The sequence below is a fragment of the Fukomys damarensis genome, unplaced genomic scaffold (assembly GCF_012274545.1).
Source record: "Fukomys damarensis isolate Sample0158 unplaced genomic scaffold, DMR_v1.0_HiC HiC_scaffold_30, whole genome shotgun sequence".
Taxonomy (NCBI): Eukaryota; Metazoa; Chordata; class Mammalia; order Rodentia; family Bathyergidae; genus Fukomys; species Fukomys damarensis.
Window position 1 is genome coordinate 22045017 of NW_022900942.1, and position 19870 is coordinate 22064886.

The 19870-nt window shown below is 36.4% G+C and overlaps 1 protein-coding gene across 3 annotated transcripts in view; it reads right to left on the bottom strand.

Annotated features, from left to right (window-relative positions):
- LOC104856188 (serpin B7) overlaps positions 1-19870 on the bottom strand; it is a 95849-nt gene that overhangs the window by 65079 nt on the left and 10900 nt on the right. For 2 of the 3 annotated variants that reach the window (XM_010623110.1, XM_010623109.1), the window contains 4 exons: positions 17726-17843; positions 13919-14061; positions 11263-11409; positions 9304-9702 (listed from right to left, as the gene is read on the bottom strand). The exons of the other annotated variant lie outside the window; for it this stretch is intronic. In XM_010623110.1, coding sequence (XP_010621412.1) covers positions 9304-9702; positions 11263-11409; positions 13919-14061; positions 17726-17843 — 807 coding nt within the window. Of the gene's footprint in view, positions 1-9303; positions 9703-11262; positions 11410-13918; positions 14062-17725; positions 17844-19870 lie in introns of those variants that run through there. 3 annotated transcript variants of the gene reach the window in all.

Genomic DNA, 19870 nt, shown 5'->3' on the forward strand with positions numbered 1-19870 from the left:
AAGGGAGGAAAAAGGAGATTCTCTGTTGTGTACTTGTAGTTCATTTCCTTAAATATATCAAAATGAAATTGTCCCTTTGCTGAAAGACCCCATTTCTTCACCTAGAGTCTGGAACACAAAGGTAAAACAAAACAAAACAAAAAAGGAACAATATAAATAGGTTGACATGCATACTATTAGCAGTTTATTTCAAATTAAAACAGGAGTCATTTATGTTTTGTTAAGAGTTCTGTTTGTTTTTTTTTTAAGAGTTCTGAGAGGCATTTTGGAAATACTTAAAAAAAAATATGCCGATGTTGGAAACAAATGCATTTCCAACTCTGTCACTCTCTAACTTCACTGTCTATTTACTTACATTTTCTTCTTACATTTTTTCCTCTATTTCCTCTTTTATGTAGGCAGTTAAATAATAGCTTCCTTCCAAGATTAGTGTGAACATTATGCCATATCTGTAGAGATCCCAGGGTGGTGCCCATATATAGTAGATAGTCAAGTGTGTCAGGGAATGCTGTTATTATTGCTGCTATTTTTAGTTCACTGTGTCAGGGTAATGACAGAGAGGACAAAGTAATAGTTACTTTTTCTTTTTTGTTTTTGTTTTTTTAGTGCATGTTTGCAGTACGTGTAGTTTACAATACACCTTGGTTCTTTTTTAAAAAATCCCCTTCCCTTTCCCTCCTGCATCTCTTGCTCCTCTAAATCCCCTTTCCCCATTTCATTCTTGTTGATATTATTTGTTATTCACCCTTTCTCATGTTTATTATGTAAAATGTTTGCATTCACCTAAAACTAAAGACCCAATCAAGAAATGGGCAAGTGAAATGAACTGGACACTTGTCAGAGAAAGAAATGCAAATGGCCAACACATGTATGAAAAACTGTTAGACATTCCTGGCCATTAGAGAAATGCAAATTAAAACAATGCTAAGATTCCATCTTGTGCCAGAAAGAATGGCAATCATCAAGAAATCAATGAATAATAAATGCTGGCGTTACTGTAGTTTAAAAGGTAATAATTTTGATCCTAGTGTCTATCTGACCTCATCGAGTTTTGCAAAAATTACACAAAAGGGACCAAGTAAGAAAGAGAATAAAAGAAGATTCCACCTTTCTCAGAATCCACCATTGCAAAATCTTTTCAAAGTGCCCATCTCACAGTGGTTTGTAATACTAACAATGTATGTATGGAGATAATTATTCTATATTTATATTTTTAAGAGGGAAGAAATATTACTAAGTTAGAGCCTGAAGTATTGATATCTCACCTTTTTCATTGAAAACATCTTAAAATATTGTTGAGAAAGCCAGGGTTCCCTGCTCTAGGGCTTGTGGCTCTGGCTTGTTCCCTTCTTCTAGTGGCTGCTTACAACCGCATCCACCTTTCTCAGAGAGGCTTCACTGAGCTGGGTTAAGTTGGAAGTTCTAGGTAAGATGGCATTCATTCTTTCCTTCTTTGCTTCATTCATTAAATCTCCCTGGTACTGTTCACAGTCCAGAAGTCTATGGCTGAACACTAACCCAGACATTTCAGCACTGCTGTCACTATGTGGTACCTGGCACTGATGTCGCCACTGGGTGAAGTGAGCAATGGGATCCCACATAGGATGGAACTGTGATCACAACCTTTCTTCCCTGTGTCTAGCTGTGGCCTTTTGGGACTAGTGCTTGGATTGGAATAAGAGAAGACCCTTGACTCTATATACAAAATTTAAAGAAGCATTCACTCTACTTTCTCCATGCTCACTGGCCCCTGAGACACTGAGAGCATCCCTTAAAGAATAAGCCACCATTTGTGTAAAATTTAAGGAGATACTTGCACTCAGCAGCACACCAGCACCTAAGAATCACTGACTCCTTAATATGTACACTCCCTGCAGAGCCTTGCTAGCCTCGATCATCCCTTTACTTGGGACAGTGGTCAAGGTTTTAGATACAGACAGCAACAAGGCTGCATTTTTGGTGGCTGTGCTATTATCTTATATAACACTATGGGCACTTTGAGGGGTTTTCTCTGAGATATTAGGATTACAGTGATTGCCCGTTGTTGATACAAATGGAAAGCCTCAATCTAGGAAAGTCGCAAAAGTCTTAGGAAAATGTTTTGTCAGTCCTGTCCTAAAAGGAGAAAGAGACATATTCTGGTAAGAATACATAAAAGGAAAATTTTTGTTTGCTGGATTTACATGAAAATATTAATAGGAAATTCACAATCTTTGCTTCTAAAATATTTAGTTGAGATTATGTCCTGCCCATATCTGAAGGCCCCGAAGCAACTTTCCCAGCTTAGGGGTGTGGTTCCTGTAAAATACCTTTAGCATTCCAATGCAGGAAAGAACCAGTTGAAGCAATCTGGCTGCCTGGCTGGTTGGCATTTTATAGGGACCAGAAATTGTACCACTTTCTTGAAAGCAACCATTTTCTTCACATCAACAAAGAGGCAAAAGCCTGTGCCCAGTTTCCAAATGATTAGAATATCCTGTCACTGGAAGAGTAGAGAGGGAATAGTGGGATCAGACAGGGATCAGCTCTAAGAAAGTAGAAACAAATGTCAGGACACAGTCCTTTGGGTGTCTTTGCAATAATCAGACGCATGAGGTTCTCTTTCCTCCCACCAACGGCTGGGGAAGTTTGTTCCCTGTAACTCCTGTGCTCACCTAAAAAAAAACATCCTCTGACCAGGCCAGACAATTCTCATAAGAGCCACAGACTCAGAGGCATTGGACAATCCACTGAAATGACCAATCCTGGGTCCTTATAACAAGCATTTTTAAATCAGACAGATGAGTTCTAATATGAACTTTGTTTTTGTTATGTACATAGTAACTTATCTGACTTCTCTGAACCTGTAAATCCACAATAAAAATTATATAAAATATTTTAGACATTGGCTGTGAGCATTAAATGTAACAATAAAGTCCTTTAAATAGAAAAATATCAGTGATGTTATTCTTGTTCATCTAAAATATAGACTTAATGAAAGATGCATCGTAGATCCCTTGAGAAGAAAAATATCCACCCCCAAATTTACTGTACAATTGGGAAAGCTGAGGTAAACTTAGCTGGGTTACACGACATACCCAATTTGATACAGCTTGAACTATCCAATTTAGGGTCAAAATTCAGTTTCTCAAGCTGTCTAGCACTTTCCTCTAATTTACCAGATAGGGGCAAAACCTACACAAAGAGGCCCTCGCTATTGATACTGCACGGCTCAACTTCTCTACAGCAGTTCAGTTCTGAACAAATTACTCCATTTGGCTTAGCTCTGTCATCTATAAAATTCTAACCTTCATCAAGGAAGAAAGATGGGCACTAGGACAGCTCTCTAGAACATCAGAAACCATGGCATCAAAAGGCTCCTTTGCTAGTAGGAAAGAGAACCATGCTGCCTTGCTTTAAGCATGTGTCTCTCCCTCCTCCCACTTAGTGTCTCTCATGGTTCATTTCCTTTGATTACATATAAGTATTTTTCCTTATATTTTTTGAGAAATGTAAAGTTATCACTAGTTGAAAAAAGTCACTTTAAGGAAGACGCAGTTTCATGTTTGCATTTTTACTTCATTTTCAGCTTGGGGAGCCATGTCTACAATATGCAGACACACAAGCACTCAACAGCTGGTTCTTGCTCCTTCCTGTCTTGTTAGAGTCTGTTTTCACAGGTCATTTTCCCTTGATTTGTGAGGTTTTTACTCAAAAGGGTAGAGAGTAAAGTTAGCTGACATTGGCACTATGAGACATACCATATCCCTAGGTCAACCCAAGGGATGGAGGAAAAAAATTAATGAAACTTCAATGTCATGGATTTTTGTGCAATTAATTGAATGTGATTTTATAAATACAAAATATATTTGATGTTTAAAATCTAAGTGTAATTTGTGTTATATATGCATATCATATCCCCTCTGGCTATAACAGATTATTGGTGTTGAAAAGCCAGAAAAGAGGCATTTTATCTTGGGAAATGGTAACAAGCTCATTTCCCCAGGCACAATGAATGAACTGCTGTCCTCTCAGATACAGAGACATCCTGGGATGGAGATTCCCTTGTTGAGTATCTTCTCACAGTAAATGTAGGCAGTTTTCCTGCTCAAATTGAAAATAGTTACAATAGGAGATGCATCCAATAGTTCCTCTGAAAAACTTTATAGTGAAATGATAGTGAAGCTTATGAAATTACTGTACACACAAGTGTAAATGCATCATTTGTTATCTTTACAGGGCAGAATTGGCAAATGCCCATCATTCAGAAAAGCAGAGCTTTCCCGAGGAGTATAAAAAGGAAATGGCTCTCAGGCTAATAGAAAAATACCTGGTGATTTGCTTTGTTCTCATATTTTCAGAACAGGAATGGGAAAAATGAAACAACCTAATATTTAGGATATTATTGAGAAACTTCCAGGGTCACAGACTATATTCCCAAGAAAATCTAGTTATTCCGACTTCCATCTCCTGAAGCACACAGGGCAGCAATCCCCCTTCTAGCAAAAGACTCATTTAAGATAGAAACAGGAGTCAGGGTGTTGCTGAGAGCTAAGGACTTGTGCAGGAAAGGAAGGGAGCAATATTTACAATTCTTTGAAGAGAAATGAATTTATAAATGATGCTGAAATCTGCTGTAGATTCTCAAAGAGACACAATTGAGTTGAGTTGTCCATTAGTTTTGAAAGTTGTTCTGTGTCATAAAAAGTCTCAAAGGGGACTTGGATCCCAAGATAAGATAAAATGGGTGAAAAATTAGTTCAAAATGAAAAATGTTTTTGTCAACTTCACAGAGACTTTGATTCCTTTATAGAAGCTGATTTCCAAGAGATCCAAAGATCAGATCCCTTTTTTCTAAAAAGAAAAAAAGTTAACTCATTAGATAGCTATTCAGAGAACCAGGAGGTAATTTGTGAAAACATGGCTGGGTGTAGTCAATGATATCTACACAATGATTGCCTGTCAACACCCTTCACACAAGAACATTTACCAGTTTCTCTTGCCAATGAAGTCTATTGTCTATGAAGATTCTGACTAATAGGAGTGAGGGGGTGTGTTCCCACTTACCAATTTAAAGTCAGAGAACATAGTTTGTGGTAACCCTATAGCCCTCCTTTCACAAAAATCACAGCTGTCTCCCATTGCTCTGCCTACAAACTGCACAATAATTTAGTGATTGATAACTTGAATTTTGAAAGGGCCTTCTCTCTAACCTTATCTTCATTGACTCACAAAGTCCTGACCAGTCAAGTCACCTCCCAAATCTGTCCATCCTGAAGATTTCATTCACTGTCCAACCTGAAGACCTGCATTCTGGTCCAGACCATTGATTCTTCTCACCTGGACCACTAGCAGAGCCTCTTGGCTAATAGTCTTGTAACACTCTAGCCCAGTGTCCACACAACAGCAAGCAGCCCTTCAAAAGTGCTAACCTGAGAGTGTTACTCCCCTCTATAGAGCCTTTGATGCCTTTGCACTAATCTTAGAACAAAGACAAACTCCTCACGGTATGGCAGGCCCTTTCAGACACACTGTCTCCCCCTTTCTAGGCCATCTTTCATTGCTCTTCTGAGCTCTGCAGCCTGAGGAGCCTGGGTTTCTCACTACTGGGCATTAGAAAACACTGTTGCTTTGACAGGCCCCCTCCCTTCCCTGTCTAGTCTGCCTGCACCTATTAATTTCTCCAGGTCTGAGCCAAATCCTCTCTTCCTTCAGAAAATCTTCAGAACTGATGTATAAATGCCTGCTTCATACTACCATAGACTCTTGGCCCTCATCATAGCACTGTCACCTGTGGAAATTATAACAGCCCCTCTTGCCTAAGAATCAGAAACTTGTCAGTATTGACAAGTCTTGCCTGAAGACAAATGTTTGGGGAAAAATCTTTTTTTTTTTCAGCTTTAATTGAGTTTATTGGTACATTTTAGGGATACAGTACAGTTACATTCATTGTTGGGATCTTGTACCTCTACATGACAAGTCTTGCTTCTCATTTTTTCCCCTTACCCCTGCCCTCCTTTCACCCCCTCGTCCCCTCCCCATCTACAAACACTTTATTTTCATTTTTTCATTATCTCACATTTTTTTCTTTTCCCTTATTACCCTTCCCCTACCCATCCCACCTTTGAAAAAATCATATTTTAAAATAGAATATTTGAAATATCTAAAAGGAATTTTTGCTTTCATCCCACTTTCTATTCCATTTGATTTTACCCCATTTTTTCCCTTCCAATGCACTAATGACATTTGGATGTGATGTTGCTTCATTGCTGTTACATACTAGTCATAGACTCAGACTTACAAAAGATTACTCACTTTGGTGTGGTGTTGCATGCCTGAAATCCCAGCATGCTGGGAAGCTGGGCAGGAAGATTACAAGTTTGAGCCCAGGCTAGGCTATGTAGCAAATTAGTAAGACTCTGTTTTGAAATAAATAAAATAAAATGAAATAGGCTAGGGATTGTCAATGCCCTGAGTTCAATCCCTGGTACTGCAATAAATAAATAAATATTAATATTTTCAAAGTCACTGCATTTCACTAAAAGTATTCTATTTCAAATACAATAGTGCTACTGTTTTGACTCGTAACACTATAGACAAAGAACAAGGGATGAAAGGAAGAATATTAAAGGATGCTCTAATGACATAATTAAGTTCGGTTACCCACCTATTACCTGTTTCTCAGGTGAAGTCTCTGAGGCTTTTGCTACTTAAAGGCTTTTGTTAGAAATATCTAAAAAACTTAGATTTACAAATGTTCTTCATGGAGCTTCGTACCTTCTAGGCTTGTATAAAAGAATAGAAATGAAGTATTATAGTCTCAAAAGATGCCCAGTTGATTACAGGCACATAAATCATATTTTTTTTGTTGTTAATGAATAGAATTTGTCAGTCAGTGAAGGCATATAAATTATTCTGGAGAGAAATTATAAAGAGAAAATAAAGTAACTGTCCCTTCTCCCAGAGAGTTAACATTTAGGGTAGTTTATATTAGGAGAGTTTTTAATATAAACTCCCAGAAAGTTTTTTATTATAATTAATATTTAGCCAAATGAAATCACCTAAAAGTGTGATAACACAAACATAAGAACACTTCCTGCAATTGCTTAAATTTATAAGAAGTATAGTGTCCCAGAAAGGACTGAGATCACTGAAGATATTTAATTAGAAAGTAGACATGTCAGGGAAAGAGAAAGCCATGGGAGACTTGGCACCCTGAAAGAGGACTCCGAGCATAACTAGGTACAAGTGAGAGAGACATGATACAAGGTTCAAGGAGGTATGTTCTGATGGAAAAAGCACGCACGGCAATTACCACCCTCTCTGACCCTTATTTCTCTTATAAAATGGGAATAACAATAATCATAATAATTTCCACCTTGACAAGAGTAGAGTGATGACTGGGATGAGTTCTGTGAAAGTATCTTACAAATGATAGAGCACAAATAATAAAGAAGATGAGGATGATAGTGGCCCTCCCATGTATTGAAAAAAATGCCTCTTCCTGTTCCTATAATAACAGAGGATCCATCCAGTGCGCTTTCCCCACCCTTAAGATCTTGCCCTTAGGGGGTGAAGGGAGGGCAGGGACAAGGGGAAAAAATGAGAACCAAGACCTGTCGTGTAAAGGTACAAGATCCCAACAATGAATGTAAATGTACTGTATACCTAAAATGTACCAATAAACTCAATTAAAGCTGAAAAAAAAAAGATAGTGCCCTTTGTGTAGACTTTGGCATATGACCACCCAAACCCAGAAATTTCTCAAGGAGTCACCAGTAGAGGTGGGGTTGAGTGTGGAAAGGGATCCTGTTATATAGCCACAGGCTGCACTTGCACTCTGATTTTGTCCCCTTGTTAGGAGCTAAGAGAATTGATTCATTTAAGACAAGGGACTCTGCTGCCTGCCTAGCAAGCACAAGGACCCATGTTCAATCTCCAGTACCAAAACAAAATAAAATAAGGGAGGCATACTTACCATATGCCATTCTCTATCCTTAATGGTTTATTAAACTAGTGCACGCACGCGCCCCCCGCCCCCACACACACAGAGCAGAAAATTTGAGAACTTCTCTCTGGATAGGATACACTTTGTGTTTTCTGAGTTCACTTGAGTACAAATCTACTCAGAGCACATGAATATGATAGTTTCTTGAAGAATTAAATAGGTATTTTTCAAACAACTGCCAGGTCATACTAAGGAACACGGTGTTGTGTCTTAGGCTGCTACCCTTAATGTACACACTTACTATTCAGGTAAAAGTTTTTTGAAAATAAAACACAGCTCAATAAACTGTTCTTATTTATAAACCCCTAAGTAAATTCAGCATCGTGTCAGTTTAATTTTAATCTATTTGTAAAAGTGACTTATGACTTACTATAAATGTTCATATTTTTGAATCATTTGCTTCATTTATTTAAACCCTAGTATTTAAAAGTAGCCCCTCATCCTATATATTTGTAAAAATAATTATCTGAAACAAATCAGCAATATTGAACCAAATCAGATTTATATTAGAAAAGCATTCTTTTCTTCATTGTTGGCTTGTTTGGCTTAGAAAATAGATGAAATACTTTTAGTCTCACAGTTGATCAGAGGACAATAATTACACTGTACAGACATGTTGTATTTTTATTATGATAAATAGGGAAAACTTGTAAACTTTACAGCTGTGAATAACAACTGCAAATAGTTGGAAGTATTTAATATTTGAAAAACTATGTACATATAAATTCTTATCAAAGAAAGCCCAAAAGATGTCAATTTGAAATTACTAATGACACTTTTTGTGGTCCCTGATCTCAATTTCATATTTTTTCAGCATCTAGATTTTACACTGACTTAGAATCAAATGAATAAACTCTGTCTTTTTAGATCAGCAAAGAAAAGTTTTTCTTCATATTTTATTTCTAGGAGGCAGCTGGGCTTACTTCCTAAATCACTTAGGATAAGGCTAGAATAGCTGTCATAACTGCAGAGTTCCAAAAAAAGATTCTTAGGCTGCTTCTGCATTCTCATTACCAGTAAACCAGAATGCATAATTCCCAGCTGGGCCATGGAGCAGATTTGTAGAAATGAGCGTGGCTATAAAACCAATGAAATTAGAAACCAGGGAGGAAAATCCAGTAGAAATGCTAAGAATAAGAATCAAGATCATGATCCAGATGTCAAAGAAGGGTCAAGTCACCAGTGTCATCTACTGACCAATATTAGGAAGAAATAAACTCAAAGGAAACACCATGTAATTGTAATTAAACAATTGTATTCACTTCTGATGTTTCTTTAATGCTACAGGGACTATAATAATAGAACTGATTGGATTTTCAAGGGCAAGAGACTTTGCCACTAAATAAGATAATGTCATTCTTTCTGATGACAAATAGGAATGGGTGATCAACTTTAAATACTGTGGATTCAGGGAGTTGCTTTTCTACAATGTTATTTTCAGTGGTTACAGTTGCCTGGGTGCCCTCCTCAGTGACCTCTATATATGATTTGTGCATTAGCTTTGATATATAGAGACGACCTCCCGAAGCTATTCCAGAGAGATCAGCTCTGGACTCATCAAAGATATCTTTCAGCCCTAGGGCTTCCAAATGGTGCTTCATTTCATAATTCTTCTCTATCTTGAACTTGGGAAGAAACACATCCACATATTGAGATTTCATTTTTCTTGGATTGGTCCAGTTCATTAGATTCCTAAAGGTCAGGCGTTTTTCAATCTGTAGGAATAATTAAAAATACTTTAGCATCACATAGTAAAGAAAAAGAAGCAATGACTACAAAAATACTTGTACATATAAGTGTAAAGATGATTGAGTCCTGAGGCAATTTGGGAAGAGAAAATGATTTAAATAAATAGTTTAACTGCTTTTAAACAAACCACATGTTTAATTTTCCCTGCTATGACAAGGTGTGGCTTGTTTGCACTGCAAGGCATATCTGTTCTCTGCCCACATAGGAACAATAGGAGGGTGAAATAATATGGAAATCAAAAAAATGTCAGGGGGGGATTGCTTGGCAGTTGTTTAAATCAGTGTTTTCTGACCATTGTTCTGATATGAAGACACAGGAAAAAAAATTTTACAGCTTATACAAGTAAGTCAATAAAGGCCGGTGGGTTGAGGCAAAAACTCCACAGCCTCAGTGCTGGGAGCTCAGGAGATCAATATCCCTCAGCACAGTCACACTCACATCAGCAGCTAGGATCCAAGCCAGTTTTCCTACTCAACAGCTGACACTACTAAAGCTCAGGAGGATGCCGGGAGATACAGAAGGATGCAGAGCAAGCAACCGTAGTTATGTTGTCAGGTGCCTTCAACTCTTTCCAACACATGGCTACTCCCAAAAGATTCACAAATTGAATCTGCTGACTTCTGAATTGATCATAGTTTCTTCTAGATTTAGAGTGGAAAGATGTATGATCACTGTTTTCAAATCTTATATAGACATTTCTTCTCAAATCTAGAATTACTGGAATTCTTCCTCAGCTTTTCATATGTCTTAAACCCTACTTGTATTTCTACCAAGGGCTTAAATTTATGCAATGTATTTAAATTCTCTGTGTGTAAATTTTCCAGTTTGTGGCAAACCTGTAATAATTTGCTATTGTGAGTTGGATTTTTTTCACTTTCAGTCCACTTCAATGCTAACTTTCTCATAATTATCTGGTAATGCAGAATTATATAAGTATTTAAGCTTAGAAAGTATGCAAATTTACACTAATCTCAAAGAAAACTCAAACAATAAATGCAAGAGTAAGTCTGTCTTGTGAGCTATCTACTGCTTGCTTTTCCTTGGGCTACTTTATAATATAATCACTTTAAGTTCAAATAAATGATATTTGTTAAAATCAGTTAAGAAGATTATAAAGTAAATTATTAGTCACATGTGAGTAGCAATATTTTTAGCCATATATTAGACTGAACAATGCCAGATGTACAATAATCTCTCTGTTCCTTTTTAAAAAGGCTATTAAGATGAAAGCCTAACGAGAGAAAGCCATTACATGGATACAGTGTTCTTCTATATAGAAACCAAATGTATGAAGCTTTAAAAAGTCAATCTATAGCATCTATAATGGTGTCTGGAATATTAGTAGGTGTTTCTTAAATATTTGTCCAATAAATGAATAGGTAAGTGGGTAACTAATACCCTAACAATTAACAATCTGAAATGTCAAAGTTGATAGATAAAAATACAATCAATGAGTATATAAAAATACAATCAAGAGTATCTTTAATGTCTTCTTATTCCCTCATATCATGAAGGAGAAGACTTACATGGGACAGGTCACTTTCTGGCAACAGTATGTACATGCTTATGCCACCGTGATAAAGAAGCTGAAGCACCTGCATGGGAGGATCCTGAATTGTGGTCAGATTGAACCTCCGTTCTTGGTGCATCATGGGAACAGCTTGTTTAGAACACTGAAAGTCAAGTCATAAAAGATTAGTTATAATACCACTTCATTTTGTTTTTTGGCTGAGTACACATAAAATATAGTATTGGTCAGTTGATTTTTTTTCTCACATGTTTGTTTTTTCTCACATGTTGCCAATACTGGTTGGATTATTGAACATCTTACTGGTAGGAGTACAGATTTTGAGTTTACTACCTGAGCTTAAAAATTATAAACTGTGTGACCTAAGGGTGAGTAACCTCACCTCTGTCTCCATCTTCTCAGCTATGTAAAGGAGATGACAATAGTCCTTGTTGCATAGGTTTGTGTGAGTTAATATGTTTAGCAGTAGGGACATTGTTTTCTACTTAGCTTTTTAACTGAAAATGTCTATACAATAAGTAATAAATACTACCAAACAACACTGAAATATAAAAGGAATGCCACCGATTTTTCTCTTATCAAAATTAAAATACAAATTAATACCATCAAGATTATACAATTTAGGAATGGAGTCTGGCATCTGCAAGATATTTGGTAATGTCTCTTCAAGTGACTTGAACAAACTCAGTAGCTCTTTTCTTGGGGATAGCACGTATTGATTTAAAATACCATAGAGGTGCAATAAACTGTCTTTTTCCTAATGATATTATGATCTATTAACTTTTCACTTTTTTCTCCAATATCCCCCTTTAGAACAAGAGGTTCTATGTGGGAGAAGAGATAATTCTCTGTCCTTGAAGCAAATATCCATATCCCCCTGGAAAGCTCTCTTCTCACTTAGAGACTAATCCTCAGGAAGAACACACAGAAAAAAAAAAAAATGAAGAAAAGGAGCACACTTTCCCAGGGAGATAGGTTAGATGATATAAAGCTCAAGGAGGGCTGGGACATAATAATCACAATGTTTCCTGGTTATACGAGGCAGGATAAGAGTCACATGCTCTAGGGGTGATTTCACAATGTTTAATGTGATGAGAACAACACTACTATCAGTGATTGAGGTTCCATAGTCTATTCCATTATAAATTATGTATTATAGTGATTTGATATAGGGTGTGTGGTCTTGCCAGAAGAAAATTTAAAACAAGGTTATCATAGGATATTACTTGGTAAAATACAAACTTCAATAAGGGTGGGGGAAGCCCCAATCCAGGAACCAGGAATATTTTTTGCTTTTGTCTTCCTTGTTGGAAATGAGGCAAGAAATGCAGTCTATCTTGGGAGAACTTGAAGGAAGAGGTAGGTAAGAAAACCTCACTTCAAAATCGTGTCAGTCAGTAGTTGAAATTTTAGTACTACCTAATACACTTCATATTAATCTAGTACTACTTAGTGTGTTTTTTATAGATAAAACCTGTCGGTATAAGGCAGAGCTGTATTTTATTAGCATACATAATTTTCAAAATATTCATGTCTATCTCTTATTTTTTTCTAAAGAGAAACCTACATCATGAATTTGCTCCCCCAGATTCCGACTTAGGACCCTCCAGAGGCAGACACACAGATCAGCTGATCTGCAGTCCATACAGGCTGCCAGAAACAAACCAGCACAGCAATCCTGATGTGCATTCTAGTTCTAGTCTTGGCTTTGGTAAATCTCTTCTTGCACCTCTCAAAGAGTTAGCATAAATGTGAATGAGGCCTCCCTAAGTCATCTTTTGTTTCCTGTCTTCTGAGTCATTTGGTGATCTCTAATTGCTACCAGCACTCAGAATTTCTGTCTAAAATCTCTGGTATGGGAGAGTGTAGACAGAACATTTTAATATTTGAGAAATTAAGCTAAATTTTAAAGTTAAATCTCAATTCCACTGTCTCAACATAAAAGGCCGATTAAAAGGAATTGTAGACTTCATCTAATCAAATCACTTTGTTTCCCATGTGAAGAAGAGAGGGTCTATAGAGATTAACTGGCCTCAGATGACTTGGTTCCTATGAAGCTAGACAGGGAAACCAACATGATATATCTGACATTTTTATTATACTAAGACCTATATGCAAATTAGTATAAAAAGAAGGAAAAAACAAGAATATATATATATATTTTGTGAAAGTTGATAATAAGATGTTTTAGATTTTAAGAATGAAGAAATAAATATATTTTTAAATGCATAATTTACTAATTATAACTTTTCCTCATATGATATGCTTTGATTCAGGAAAATTATTATAAGTGATTTTAAATATAAACCCACAGTCAAAATTACAAAAATAACAGATGTATTTCTATTCGTGTTTTCTATGTAGGTGGATCCAACTTGAATATCTTAATATAAATTCATTCTTTACTATTTCTTTCAATTTTGAATATACATTAAGAAACATTTAGGAAATAACAATTTATGGGCTAGACCTCTTTGGTTTTGTTTCACAACCTGCATTAGCATTGCCTTGTAAATCAGCTGCTCATACAGTATTGGCAATGAAGGAAATGGGAAAAGTGGTGGAACTATCATTTGCTTAATTAAATACCACAATTTCCTGCAAAGCAACACTATTGGGAAAAGTTCCCTAAATGGTATTGGAGATGTACATACCTTGGGTGATTTGAAATGGCACTTTATCGTTTCATTTTTGTTGAAAGCTAATTTCCACTTGCCTTTGAAGTACACTGCATTCACCAGCACCATGACAGCCGATGAGCTTATGCCATTGTCACTAAACACCTTTTTTATTTTGCCTTTTGAAAAATTCATTGAGGAAAGACATATTAGTTGTGAACATCAATTTTAAAATATTGTTTTCAAAGATCATTAATGGTCATGAAGTTTTTCTAACAAAATGATAATAATAATAATAATTTTGGTGACATTAGTAATAACCTATGAGCAATTAATATATCTGGCACTTTCTAAACCCTTGAAGTACAATATTCAATTTAATCCTCATAAAATCTCTAGGAAGTAGGCCCTGTAATTGTTTCTGTTTTCTGTTGAAACGGAGGCACAGAATATTAATTTATATAAAATCACACAATGATAATGCAACAAAAGTAGGATTCCAGCCAGGAAAGCAACCTCCAGAGTCCCCATGCATAGGCAGTAGACTGCTTTACTGCACTGACCAGGTCACCTCTAATCACTGTGATACTCCAAATATGATTTAACTCCACTCAGTTGAAAATGTTACTCTCTTCCTTCCTTCTTTCCACATGAATGAGTTGCATTTTTATCCATTCTTAGTAGTAGAATAGCAACAATATTGGACTCACATTCCACCTTAACAGAGTCAACCACTAAAAAGGAGGTTGTGACACAGTAGGATCATCTCTGTGTGATCTGTGTTCAGTGGTACACAGATTAGGGACACTAACTATGGATGGGCTGTTGGCTGGAGGTAAGGGCGGTGGGGAATGGTGACCTTAAAGATATCAAGGTGAATTTGGGGAAACTGACTCATTCCTTTGTGTTAGGGAAAGTACAGTTAGAAAGGTCAGAGGCAGGGCCCAGGTGATGAAGAGCCTTGAATGTCTGGTAAGAATTTCAGATTATCCTGAAAGTGATGGCAGATGACTCAGATTTGCCTTTCAAAAGGATGACTATGATATTATGTAGATGAGAGGAGCAGTAACTATGATCTACAGGTGAAGTTGACATTATTGACAAAAAATTGAAATGTCCTCAAATAACTATTGAATACATATGTTTATCAAAATTATTATAATCATACATATAGAAGAATGAGAAAGGAAGAGAAATAAATATTTCAAATAGAAAAGATATTAGTAATCTGATACAATTAAATGTTAAATGTTGCACAGAATACCATTCAGTTACTAGACAAGTAACAATTACATAGCTTTTCTTGATTTAGAAATGCTATAATTTAAAGCTTTCCATGCATGGTGAAAGATAAGGGTCTACTTTTAATCTTTGGCAGTTTGAAATCATTTTTCCAACACCATTTATTAAAGAGGCTATGTGCCTCCAGTGAGGATGGTTGGCTCCTTTGCCAAAGATGAGGTAGCTAAGTACATCTGGAGTTGTTTTTGTATCTTCCAATCTATTCCACTAATCCTTAGGTCTGTTTCTTTGCCATTAGCATGCAGTTTTTATCACAGTGACTTTGTAGTATAGTTTCAAATTGGGAATTGTTATACCCACTGTCATGTGTCTGTTGCCTAGGATGGATTTTGCTATTCTAGGTCTCTTCTGGTTCCAAATGAATTTTTGGATTCTTTTTTTCTAGTTCTGTGAAATACAGTGTTGGAATTTCAATTGCATTGCATAGAATCTGTATAGCAGTTTTGGTAGTATGGCCATTTTCACCATGTTGATTCTTCCTTCCCAGGAGCAGGGGATATCTGTCCATTTTCTTATATCCACTTCGATCTCTTTTCTCAGAGTGCTGTAGTTTTCAGTGCGATATATGCACACCTATGTTTATAGTGGCACAGTTTTTAATAGTTAAAACTTGTGAAATACATAAGCCATATATGTGTAAATACTGAATATTTTCTCTGGTGTGAATAAACTGCAATAATACATAAGATCCTAATAAGATTACTGACATTGTGAAATGGGAAGAAAGGGGCTAAACGTGTAGGGAAGGTGGGATGGATAGGGTAAGAGTAATAAGGAAAAAGAAAAAATGTGAGATAAAGAAAAGATGGAGAGAAAGTGCTTGTCGATGGGGAGGGGAGGAGGGGATGAAGGGAGGGCAGGGACAAGGGGAAAAAATGAGAACCAAGACCTGTCGTGTAGGTACAAGATAGGTACAAGATCCCAACAATGAATGTAACTGTACTGTATTCCTAAAATGTACCAATAAACTCAATTAAAGCTGAAAAAAAAACTTGGAAACAGCCCATTTGCCCATCATGTGGAGACTGGATAAAGAAGATGTGGTTTTTCTGTAAAATGGAATACTACTCAACCATAAAGAATGAGAAATTAGATTCATTCATAGGAAAATGGATGCATATCAAGGATATACTCCTAAGTGAAATAAAGTCACACATATATAAATGCCAAATAGTTTCTCTGGTGTGAAAAACTACAATGGTACATAAGATCCTAATGATATAACTGACAATGTGAAATAGGAAGAAAAGGGCTAAAGGTGTAGGAAATGGGAAAGGTAATAAGGTAAAAGGAAAAGTATGATAAAATGAAAAATGGAAATAAAGTATTTGTAAATAGGAAAGGGAGGAGGGGGTAAAGTGAGGGCAGGGATAAGGGGTAAAATGAGAACCAAGACCTGTCATGTAAAGGTATAAGATCCCAATGATGAATGTAACTATACTGTATACCTAAAATGTACCAATAAACTCAAAAAACTTCCAGTCAGAGGTCAAAGTAACCTACTACTGATATAAGGATGCATGAATGAACAAAAAGAAAATAAAGATATTGTACTTTTAGCCCCAGGACTAAATGTATGTTGCTCAATGTGTCCATTTCAGACTGTATGTTAACTGTCTCATATTTCTGAGGTGAAAATAGATTCAACAAAAACACATGTAATGCTGAGAGTACAAATACTGGCACTGCTCCTGCCTCTCAAGCCTCTCAAGCACCAGGTCCTGAGTTCAGTCCCTGGTACCAAATTGTCAGTACCCCTCAGGCAAAGATGTAATTACTAGCTCTGAGATGGGTTGATTAACAAAACAAAGGATGGATGATTTTCCTTTTTTTTTGAGTACCTAAATATACATGTACTAACTTTGTTTAATGCACAAAATCAGAATATTGACTAGAATTTAGTTTTTAATTATGAAAGAGATATCAATAAAGAGTTGAACATTTTCAGGAAGGTCTACTTTGCCCCAAAACTTTTTTTAATAAATGAAAATTTTAAGAAGATAAACTACATATTTTAGAAAAAAACAATGACATGAAAATTAATTTTTGATGATAGAATGTTATACCTGTAAGATTCAAACCAAGAAGAAGCAGTAAGATGAAAATTAACCCAATCCTGTCAAAATGGATTGACCATTACTATGAAATATTGTGTCATGGTTATTGAAAATAATGCCTTATAATCAACTCTTAGATTTGTTTTCTTAAGGAGGGTGAGATATTGTTGTTAATTTGGAAAATTACTTCACCTTGTTATTTATTTATGAAATGATCATAATGTGTGTTTGTTTCACAGGATTATTTCCCAGTCAAAAGAGATAATGTGAATTGCCAGGTGTCTGATAGTTATAAAGTATTCAAAATATTAAGATTACATAAAAGCACATTATAGCTTAATGTGAAAACCATTTAAAATAATATCAACAATGATTTTGGATTAGTAGGAGCTACTCCTTATTGTACAAAGATTTTGGCATTAACAGTTATTAATATTCACGTTAACCTAACAAATCTTATAGAAAAGTAGGGTATTGCACTCACCATGTGTCTCATCTTTAATCCACTTATTAATTCTATATGTAGTATCTTCTATATCATTTGTAAAATCAACTCGGTTCACTTTAGCCTTGTACAGTTTTTCAGCACACTCAATATAGTTCTATAAATGAAAATGTAGTTCAACAAAATTCTTATATTTACCAGTTAACACAAACTAAACATAAGAGCCAAGGATTTAGCTCAGTGTTTCTACCCCTTGCCTCACAAGCGTAAGGTCCTGAATTCAATCCCCAGTACTAAAAAAAAGAACACAAACTAAACATATACTAAATGTATTTTTGGATTTGTCTCTTCTACTGCTTTATTGAATAACTAAGTTCAAATGTGACTCAAAAATGAGTACGTATAACTGGAAATAGAAAAGTGGTTGAAAGGGGATCCAGTAAACTTGAAGTTGAATTTGTATAGCAAACACTCTTTTAGCTTAACTTTATCTGAAATGGATTGGAAGAGGCTAATAGAGATTATGGCTAAAACCCACACCTTGGTTTTACCCCCTGCTCTCTCATCCTGAATATCCCAATGGCCCCTTAACTCACCATTTTCTGCTAAAAATCTTTAATGGCTACTTTTTGCACATAACATAGAGCCCAAACTTTTGAGCCTAACCCAATAGTCTCTACAGATATACACCCTATTTACCTCATTTTAGTCACTTTCCCCTTCACCCTCTGCCCTCTCACCACACCCTGTTTCTTACAGTTCCTCAAAAGTTCCATCCAAACATTCTCTCTCCTTTGAAGCTTTGTACAATATTTCTTCTTCCTGTATTGTCCCACATTCTCATTATTTTTTTGTTTACCTTTCAAGAAAAGGTCCCTATTATGTCTTATAACTGTGTCTTTGCCTTTTTCTGTTTTTGTAAAAATATATTATCTATACACCTTTTTAATACATTATGATAAGCTGATGCATGCATACAATGTGTGATAAGTATTTTTATTTCTCCCAATGTTAATTACAGCTGTTATCATAATACAATTTTCATAATTTGACACTTTATGAGACAACAAATTCTGCAAAACCAGGAAAGCTATCCCTCAGACACAGTAGTGTCCACAGAAACCGAGAAGCCAAATCAAATGTGATGAATATATAGCATGATCCTTATAAAACTTGTGTAGAAATCTTGCAGGAAGCCTCAAAAACAAAATGACTGAATGCTTCATAATTGCCATGAAACCACAAAGGATTTGGGAGTGGTTCAGGGGAGGAGCAAAGAATTTGAGTGGGTGACAGACAGAAGGGACTGTAATGATTGGGTGGGACACGGAGCTGGAAGAGATGCATGTAGATATTAGCTCAGTAATGTCACTGAGGCAGTGCTATAGTTAATTTTCTGAGAAGTGGAGAATTAAAAGGCAGAGGATATGTGTCCAGATAAACGTGGGCACTGTGTCTGGTTAATGGCCCTAACCAGGTAAGCAGCTTCTGGTAGTCAGAGCAATGACATTCCAAATCATGAGTGGGTTGAACATAACAGCATGGAGAATGCATTCTTTGCCTCCCTTGTTTCTGGGTAGACAGGACACTATGATGAATGCGCTGAAGCCAATATTATACAGAGATTAAAAAATATTTGTCAGCTGACCCCCTTTTCCCACTTCTGCGTTAGGCCTAAGCTTCTCCTCTCTGCCAATGACTGGCTTTACCTGGCCATATTTCCCAAAAGGGATTCATTTCTAAGCAATCTCATTAAAAGAATAAGGAAACAACTCCTGAAGGGAGATGAAAATCAGGCCTTGAGAGAAAAAGAGGTGAAGACAGAACACACACCTAAGTTACCAAACTAAGTGTGAAGCCTAAAGGAAACACTGATAGATGTTTTCTGACAGGTCTGACCCTGGGCTGTCTCACCCAACCCTATTCACCTCAGTTTCAGTTCCCAGACACCTGAGCCTGGAAAACAATGCCTGCTCTGCTAGGATACGACACACCCACCCCACCTGATAGGTCACATAGCCTGTTGCTATCACTCTCCCCTTTCTCCACCTAAGCCTGTCCCACTGATCACATTACCTTATCCATAAAAGACCCAGCTCGATGAACTTGGACTCTCCTTTGGAGTTTTGCCAAAAGGTAACACCCAGAACTTCAGTTTGGGCTGCCACTGTGTTCTTCTCCAGA